Source organism: Rutidosis leptorrhynchoides, chromosome 9 (assembly GCF_046630445.1).
Source record: "Rutidosis leptorrhynchoides isolate AG116_Rl617_1_P2 chromosome 9, CSIRO_AGI_Rlap_v1, whole genome shotgun sequence".
NCBI classification, from domain to species: Eukaryota; Viridiplantae; Streptophyta; class Magnoliopsida; order Asterales; family Asteraceae; genus Rutidosis; species Rutidosis leptorrhynchoides.
Window position 1 is genome coordinate 340,488,288 of NC_092341.1, and position 10,618 is coordinate 340,498,905.

At 32.9% G+C, this 10,618-nt stretch overlaps 1 protein-coding gene across 1 annotated transcript; it reads right to left on the reverse strand.

Annotated features, from left to right (window-relative positions):
- Positions 1-6,937: 6,937 nt before the first annotated feature.
- LOC139869121 (uncharacterized) lies at positions 6,938-10,394 on the reverse strand. Its single transcript, XM_071857446.1, has 3 exons — positions 9,436-10,394; positions 8,854-9,329; positions 6,938-8,694 (listed from the first exon to the last, which is right to left on the reverse strand). Exons 1-3 carry the CDS (start codon positions 10,392-10,394, stop codon positions 6,938-6,940), a joined length of 3,192 nt encoding a protein of 1,063 aa, XP_071713547.1.
- Positions 10,395-10,618: the final 224 nt, after the last annotated feature.

Here is a 10,618-nt window from a genome sequence, read left to right on the forward strand (position 1 = left end):
AAGAAGTCAACGAGCTTCGCGCTCGGGTAGTGGCTTTGGAGTATATGGTGCGAAGGTTACAAACACCAGCAGCAGCACCAGCAGCATAACCAGTACCACCATCATCAACAAAAATAGTACCATTACCACCACCAACAACATCCGCATCGCAAACCTCAACTTCACAATCTGTTCCACGAGCATCAACGTCATACGCACAGTAGTTACCAAGAAATACCAGCAACAATAACCAATGAAGTATTAACTCATTTTCCCTGAAGAAATTTTATGTATATTTAGTATATATGAATTTTGAAATCAAAATAAATCTTTTCGTACTAAGCTATTACGTGTGAAACTTAACTGGTAGGTACTACTCGGTTAGTTCATATTACTAATATGCAATGATGTACATCCTTCCTTAACAATTTAACCATTGTTAACTACAATCTTTGTTTCAATCCAAAGAATTCCGTTTCATAATAAACCAAGTGTATTATTCAATAATACGGTTGATTTTACACTTTCATCTTCGATGCACTCGAAACTTTCTAGAAAACATCATTTGCACCTTGCGAAGTTTGCAAGAATTCCATGAATATCAACACCCTTCACCAAGGAATATCAATAAGAATAAATAATGAAGTATTGATTTCATTAGCGAAATACTCCGCAAAGATTATGTAATCTTTAATATTTTAGAGATTATTCATTTCTAATTCAAACCGAAAATCAAATGAGCTTAATATGATATTAACTCATTAAATATGTATTACATCTGAAAAAAATATACATACATATATTTTCATAAAAACGGTAATAAAAATTCTTTTGTACAAAGTATTAATTGTGAAATCTTTAACGGGTAAGTAATACTCGGGAAATATATAAGTTCACAATTAATATGTTATATTGTACATTCTTCAACTTTGATTCAAAAATTATTAACTATGCTCACAGCGATATACAATCGTTTTCATACAAATTCAATTACATATTCTGATATTAACGGATCAGAATCCAAGTCATAACTCTGAACCGGTGAAATCATTATTAGATCTCTACACCTTTCAAAGCTATACTTTGACTTCAAAACTGTGAAAGATCCTTTGGTATTGTTTTTACCAAAAATAACCTTGCAATTCCTTTTCAAAGTATCCAGTATTATCAACCATTCAACCAGTCAACGACGACCTTTCAGACTTGTAACTTTGGCATATACGTTTTTGTTACTGGGGAACCTTTCATGTTCCACCACATTAACAGTAAATGTATCAGCAAATTCATTAATCTGTGACTTAAAGTCTCTTCGAAAAACCATTATAATTGTTCATTGAAACCCTATCATGTACTCATCCACATATTGTAACGGTAATTGCCATACCAACTACCGGGAATTAGCAATCAGTATTTTGAATCTCGCAGCATTTTCTACGACAACAGTTATATATAGATAACATCTATCTTCTAGACTTACATACTTCGAGTGAGAAGTTTCTGAAAAACACCCCAAACTACGAAACTAGTTCTTCGAATTTTGGAAAAATGCTGATGAAGAAGCAAAAACTGTAAACGATTTTAACAGTCGAAAGTTTGATGATAAAGAGTAGTGTGTTGGAAAAGCACAGAAAAAGAGAAGGTTTGAAACTGGAAAACGGATTGAGCAAAGTATGAAGGAAGCTGTAGACAAATCACAAGGACGAAATCTACCTTCAAAGAATCCAAATGATTCAGTGTCCGTTGAAACCATTAGTAAGAACCTTACTTCTTATTCTAAACCTTCACAGACAGATTTTCTGCATCATCCTCTGATATTAAAAATTCTAAGATATCATCGTATCTTCCATTATAAATATCCTCCATATTCTGAAGATATTTTCATAACTATTCTTATATGAAATCATTCATCTCTTCACGCTATCTGTGTTACATCATAAAAGAAACTATTTTAGTTTCTAAAATCTGAAAAAAATTCGAAAAATGAATGTTTTGAAGTAGTGTTGGGAACTAAAGCATGAATTAGTATAATATAATGACACTTGATCAACGTGATTATATTACAATAAGTCATGCTGAGTTTCTAATAAAACGTGATAAAGGTTCACATATCACACCCTCGTCATGAACCATGTTACATAACTCTTTTATTCTATTTAACCTCTAAACATATCAAGAAAATATTTTTCTTGATGATTCGGTCTTTTCCGGATATTCTGGTAATTTGAAAAATGAAGATCGTGCCATTACGATTACCTTCTCAGAACATTAACTATGTTCATCCAAAACTCCATACCTACGAATTCTGGACCATTATTCGCTTGACTTAAGGTCGGGAAGAGAAAACGTAAGCATGAAGCTCCGAAATATAATGGAGAATATAAAGCCCGATAACAACCCCGAAATTACAAACCGTGTATATCAATGCGTATAGCAATATAAAGACACGGGAGAATGAAAAACACTATAACCCCAAGGTAATAGTAGAAGAAAATAACTTCCTCTGGTGGTAGATGAAAAAGAAGAATGACAGATATAAAAGTTAGGAGTATATCAAGAATCAGAACTGGATTAAGCATTTCACAATCTTTTGGAAGTATGAAATAAGGAAGAAGATGTAGGAGTGGTGAAAATAATGAAACAGAAGTGGTTAATTTATAGCAAAATATCAGACATAGCAATCGAGGTAGATTACGCATTTAATCAAAGGAAATCCTAATTTCCGCAATTACCGAAGAATCAAATCTTATTTAGATTATGAAGATTTTCTATTCTTTAAATTCCGAAAATCAATCGTTACTACGTCAAGAGATAAGATGCATCTCTATTCTTCATTTCACTCTTTTACGATAACTTCCCTCATACGCTTCGAGTAATTGGATTGTTTTATCCATATTATTCAACGGTGATAGAAATTCTATTTATCAACTCATATTCGTCATAAAAACATTTTTATTGTTAACCATGACGACCTCACTCAAATTTCGGGACGAAATTTCTTTAACGGGGAGGTACTGTGATGACCCGAAAAATTTCGACTTATTTAAACCAATTCTCTATATGATTTAATATTTTCGACATGATAAGCAACGAATTTTGACAAGTTTTAAAACTTTTGAAAATGATTTTTTTATATAACGGTTGACCACCTTGTTTGTCCAACGATTCACGAACGTCATAACATGTATTATATACATATTTTAATAAATATAAGAGTTTTCGATATATACGGAATCATGCGAATAATATTTATATACGAAATGATTAAAAGTTTACTATTAAATGATGCTATTTCAAATTAAAATTTTTACATATAAAGTCATTTTATTTTTATGATATAATTTTTGTATTTTTTTTTAAGAAACGAAGTTAAATTAATAATGTACAATTTGTAAAGCACAACGTACAACGTGTAGCTTAAATAGTTGAATTTAAATTAATTCATTTACTATTCACATGAAAACGACATGATAGAAATTATTAATTATAAGTTACATAGAATACTCCTGAAGTATTTAATAAATACGACTTTTTAAAATTTTAAACTTCATTTACGTATCATAATATTATAATATTATGTCGACGAGGAAGAAATCAAAAAATGTGAGCTAGAAAAGGGATCCATGCGATCGCATGGAATCCCCTCACATTCCTCATGCGATCGCATGGGGTCTGATATCAGGCCACATTATAAAGCTCGATCGTTTCTGCCATTTTTTTTACTCAATCTATCTCTCGACCTCTTCTCTCATATATATATATATATATATATATATATATATATATATATATATATATATTATAAATTATTATTATTATTATTATTATTATTATTATTATTATTATTATTATTATTGAGATTAATATTATTATTAATCTTATTATTATTAATATTATTAATTAGTATTATACATAAAATACTACGACGAGGTTATGAGCGTGTCACTTTCAAAATGGTTTTCAAGCGGGATAGAGCTAAGGAAATTATGGGTTATTGCCAAGGAGGTTATGGGTAATGTTCGGGGGTATATTTGTGAATCAAACCTAGTGTTTATCATCTCTGTTGCGTCTACGTACTTTCCTATAATATTGAATCTCAATATTGATACGTTGAGATCTACGGTTATTTGGTAATCCGAGTTTCGGTCATATTTTGGTGAACGACTTTATATGCTGCTAAGGTGAGTTTCATATGATCCCTTTTACTCTCTACATTTTTGGGCTGAGAATACATGCAAATGCTTTATTAACCGATATACAATATTTATATGCGTGAGTTTCATTTGCTCCCTTTTTAATTGCTTTTGCAATATATATTTTTGGGCTGAGAATACATGCACTTTATTTTAAACGCAATGGATACAAGTACATACTAAATTCTACACTGAGTTTGAACCAAAAATCCCTTAGCTTTGGTAACTGTTAACTGCCAGTTATAAGAACTGGTGGGCGCGAGTAGTAGTATATGGATCCATAGGGCTTGATATCCCCGTCCGAGCTAGAGCACTAGCCTTTTAACGGACGTATGCTATTTGAGAAGCGTACACGTTGGTTTACGTGTGTTATTAAGATGATTATACAAAGGGTACAAATTATATATACGTTAAGTTTAGTTACCAGGGTGCTCAATTTCGTAGAATATTTTGATAAACGTTTCTGGATGAAACAACTGAAATCTTGTGATCCACCTTTATGTACAGATTATATGATACATTAAAACTATGAACTCACCAACCTTTGTGTTGACACTTGTTAGCATGTTTATTCTCAGGTTCCCTAGAAGTCTTCCGCTGTTTGCTTATATATTAGACAAGCTATGTGCATGGAGTCTTACATGGCATATTTTTCCAAGGAAACGTTGCATTCACCAAATCATCACCAAGTATCTTATTTTGACTGCATTGTCAACGGAAGTACTGTTGTAAACTATTATTTATGGTGATTGTCTATATGAAGAAATCATCATATGTCGAAAACCTTTGATTTAAATATTCATTTATGGTGTGTCTTTTCAAAAGAATGCAATGTTTACAAAACGTATCATATAGAGGTCAAATACCTCGCAATGAAATCGATGAATGACGTGTTCGTCCATATGGATTTGGAGCGATCGTCACAATATATATATATATATATATATATATATATATATATATATATATATATATAAAGGATTCATAGAGAACTAGATTACGTAGAAAACTCATAGAACTCATAGATTGAACTTCAATCTACGTGGAGATTGAGCTTCAAAAAAAAAATCAATCTGCACAAAAAAAAAGAACAGTCAATTTGCACACTAAAAAAAGTCAATCTGCACAAAAAAAAAAGTCAATCTACACAAATAAAAAGGTCAATCTGCATTAAAAAAAACTGAAACAAAAACAGTCAATCTGCACGCAAAAAAAGTCAATCTGTACAAAAAAAGTCAATCTGCACAACAAAAAGTCAATCAGAAAAAAGAACCTGAAAAAACAGTCAATCTGCACAAAAAAAGTCAATCTGCACAAAAAACTACAAAAAAAGTCAATCTGCTGCACAAAAAAACTGCACAGGAAAAAAAATCAATCTGCAAAAAAAAATTTCTCAATCTGCAAAAAAAAGTCAATCTGCACGAAAAAAAGTTAATCTGTAAAAAGAAAAAAAAACTGCAAAAAAAATCTGCACGCAAGTATGAAAGGTTAGTCGATGGTTCTATGGGTTCTCTACTACTTTTGGTTCTCTATGGACCCTCGCTATACATATATATATATATATATATATATATATATATATATATATATATATATATATATATATATATATATATATACATATATATACATATATATACATATATATACATATATATACATATATATACATATATATACATATATATACATATATATACATATATATACATATATATACATATATATACATATATATATATATATATATATATATATATATATATATATATATATGGTCAGGTTCAAACGAGAACCACTAAAAATGTGAGAACTGCGAGAACTATTTCATTTAGTAGTTTTTATGCGTTTAAATGTAACAAATTACATGCAAATGTTAATTAATGCACATATCATTAACGAACATATGTTCATTTGCTCAAATTGCAAGTTAAATTGTTAATTATATGAAACTGTTCACATGTTAAGAAACAAATATGCACATGTGAACGAGAAACTAAATATTTAGTTATATAGGTAAAATATAATCGTTTTTCAACTATTTTATGTTCATTCATACTCTTCATCAAGGTTTATGTGTGATTGAAAATCTTTATAAATCAAAAGTTCTCGCAGTTCTCGCCTTTTTATGGTTCTCGTTTGAACTTTTGGCTATATATATATATATATATATATATATATATATATATATATATATATATAAAGGGTAACTCGTATATATTAACATGTAGATTTTGTGCACATTCAACAGAATTTCTCACTTTTTATATTTTGAGTCATGAAATTTTTTCATATAAATTTATAAATTATGTAACTATTTCAAAAGTAAGGGAGGAATAACATTTGATCTTTGTATATATGTATGTATGTATTATTTAAATAAATTATATTTATCAAACATTAGTGTAAACTTTTGAGATGCACTTGCATATAGTAGAAAATTACTAATGTGTTAATCTACACTATTAAGCCACCCTTAATCATAATTTCTAGCTTCGCCCCTGATTCAATTGATAAGTATAAGGAACATCTTTTTTACAAGTTGTAATGTTGAATATAAGAGGTTTAAAATGTGTGTAACGTTATGTTATGTGTGTAAGTAAATATGTTGAGATATAAATTTTTTTTTTTGAAAAGCAAGATGAAATATATTACCAACGAACAAAATTACAATGCGAGGCGTCGGTCAAAACAAGATTGACCGACCCGAGCTAATGTTACACGATTACAATTACAATAACACACTTTCGACACATTTCAATAACATACTAAAGTTCTAGATATTTTTGAGGATTAACAAGCCAATTTAGCCAATCGATTGTTTTGCCTTTAACCAGAGCCGAGACCCATTCGAATGATTTAATTTGGATCTCATTAACTAAAACCGAAGCACACCACGAATCATTTCGAAACACCTTTGAGTTTCGATTCTTCCACAAATAATAAGCACTCACCCATACCACGGCTTGCCAAATTTTTTGACCAAGAGCGGTAGACGGGAGAGATAAAGCACCTTTAATACTATCGATGTTAACAAAATTACAAGAGCCAAAGTTCCACCACTTATGAATCTGAGACCAAACATCACTAGCAAACTTACAAACAATAAGGGAGTGATCGACCGATTCAAGATCATCATCACAAATGGGGCATCGAACACTATGGAGGTCAATCCCCCTTTTGTCAATTTCAATCCGAACCAGAATTCTCCTCTTTAACGACCTCCAAACGAAAATTTCAATTTTTTTAGGTACCAATTTGTTTCTTAAAGTTTTGTAAGGACCGATAGGATTACCAAGGATATGAGCGTCAAGGAGGGATGATAATTTCTTGACCGTGAACACACCGTTATTCGCAAGACTCCACTTCCAAGATTCTCGAGCATTGAGATCGAAATTAAAAGATTTGATTAAGTTTTCGATTTCCACCAATTCATCTAGTGTTCTTCCTGTAGGTGTACGACTCCAAGACCAGGCAATAAAATGCGAAGAATGATTCTGACCACCAGGACCTGTAAAAACATTAGCACCATCAATAAAAGACAATTGGGCCGTAACATGGCCTACTGTACGTTGGGCTGGATCAGGAGCATCGGTATGGGCTGGGACATCAAACAGCGCATGAATCTGAGCAGGATCATCCCCAACAGTAGCACGATTACTACCATCATCTGACGAAACAGCCTCTGGGACAGTAGGTAAGTCAGGAGCTAAGGGAATACTACCCGAGGCTGCTGTTTCATGAATTCTGGGCGAATTATTCATTACAATCCGATCACTAACCATCGCATCCTTATTTGATTTGAGCATGTAAAGCCTTGGAAACAAATCCTTGAAACATTCTGACCCGCACCAATTTTCTGTCCAAAAAAGAGTAGATTTGCCATCACCAATTGACTTTATGAAGGAATTTTTGAAAGCGACATCACAATCTTCAATGACATTTCCTGCAAAAATAATGTTGTTCCAAATACCCGAGGTCGATCGACGGGCAAGCCCATCACCCGACCTCAAGCCACCGTCAATTCCATAAATACTTTGAATAATTTTAGTCCAAAGGCAATTGGTTTCGGTTTTGAACCTCCACCACCACTTGCCCAAAAGAGCAAGGTTCTTGCCTTTTAAGGACCCAATGTTGAGACCCCCCACCCCATAGGACATACAAGTATGAGTCCATTTAACCCAAGAAATTTTTGAGCCCGAAAAATCCCCGCCCCAAAAAAAGTTACGTCTCACACTCTCTAGAAGTTTAAGCACACAAGGCGGGGCACGATAAAGCGCAAAATAATACAACGGTAGACTATTGAGCACCGATTTAAGAAGAACCAATCTACCACCAAAGGACATCGTCCTCATTTTCCATTCCGATAATCGTTTCTTGAATTTTTCAATGACCGGATTCCAATCACTAATTTTCTTCATCTTCGACCCAATTGGAAGGCCAAGGTAGGTAAAAGGAAATTTACCGGCTTGACATCTCATACGATTAGCTAAAGCCTCGATCTCATCCGAACTAACACCAACCCCTTAAAGACAACTTTTATAGAAATTTACTTTCAAGCCGGAAGCTAACTCAAAACATTTAAGAATATTGATAAGATTACGAGCATTTGAATTGGACCATTCACCAAAAAACATTGTATCGTCCGCATATTGCAAGTGTGAAATAACTATTTTATCATTACCTATCTTGACACCTTTAAATAATCCATGATCAACCGCGGCTTTAGTGAGAATATTGAGACCTTCCGCGGCTAGAATGAAAAGGAAATGAGAAAGAGGGTCGCCTTGCCTTACACCTCTACCAATATTAAATTCTTGTGTGGGCGATCCATTGATAAGGATAGATTTGGTAGCCGACTTTAAGCAAGCTAGAATCCACTTACACCATTTATTGCCAAAACCTATGCAAGACATGACTTCTATAAGGAATTCCCAATTCAAACTATCAAAAGCTTTTTCGAAGTCAACCTTGAAAACTAGGCTTCTTTTCTTATGATCTCGCAAATAATCAATGGACTCGTTTGCAACTAAGACACCATCAAGAATGTATCTTTCTCTAAGGAAGGCACTTTGCTCCGAACCGATTAACTTTGGAATAACTTTTCTTAGTCTATTGGAAAGGATTTTTGCAACAATTTTGTAAAAGCTTCCGATAAGACTAATAGGACGATAGTCACCAAGAGTGATCGGATCACTTTTTTTTTGGAATTAAAGTAACAAAAGATGCGTTGCACCCCTTCGAGAACTCCCCCTTTTCCCAAAACCAAGTGATAGCCTCAAGCACTTCTACTTTAATAATATCCCAAAACTTCTTAAAAAATCTTAAATTAAATCCATCGGGACCCGGAGCTTTCGAACTTCCACAATCATGAATCGCTTCAAGTACTTCCGGTTCACTAATGGGAGCTTCAAGACTAATAGCCTCATCGGATGACAACATAGGATATGTGAGGTCAATGAGACTAGGTCTAAAGCCCGGTTGTTCTTCAAAACGACTCTTGAAATGATGAAACGCCGCCTCTTTAATGTCATTCGGATCTTCACACCATACCCCGTTAATTGTAAGGCCCCTAATATTATTTTTATTGTATCCTCTTTTAATAACCGAGTGGAAGTAACGAGTATTTTCATCCCCCTCAAGGACCCACCGCACCCGAGCTTTTTGCTTTAACATATTGACTTTGATTTTCTCTTTACGGAACCATTCATTTCTTGCATCAAGCCATTGTTTTCTTTCCACATCATTTAGGAGACCTCTTTCGGCTTTTAGTTCAAGTGTGTTCGAGGTGGTTTTCAAAACTTCAATTTCACTCTCAAGATTGCCAAACTTTTGTGTACTTTTTGTTTTTAAAGCGAGTTTGGTTCTTTTCATTTTGTTTCTAAGACAACAATCCTTACGATTCCCACCACCACCATTTTCGACCCATGCTTCTTTAATGACATTATCGACATCTTCCATTTCTAACCATTCATCAAAGACTTTTATCGGTTTAGGACCAAAATTCTTAATATCATCTTTTAAAATGATGGGGCAATGGTCCGACTTTCCTCGATCAAGAGCAACCACCGAAAGACAATTCCACAAACCATGAAAGCAATCATTAACAATGAATCGGTCTAACTTGCTAAATTTAGTGCCATCATCACTAACTCGAGTGAAAATTCTTCCGCCTAACGGAATTGTCTTTCGGTGGTTGCTCTTGATCGAGGAAAGTCCGACCATTGCCCCATCATTTTAAAAGATGATATTAAGAATTTTGGTCCTAAACCGATAAAAGAGTCAATAATTAAAAGAGTTATAATTAATATAAGTATAAGATAACATTAAAAGAGTCGATAATTTGGCATTGCGGTAGGAGTGAAATTAAACCCTAATTTGTTGTATTAGATCGTTCATCACGATTTAATTAAATTTTTCCAGTGTAGTAGACAAACATATTTTTGTAA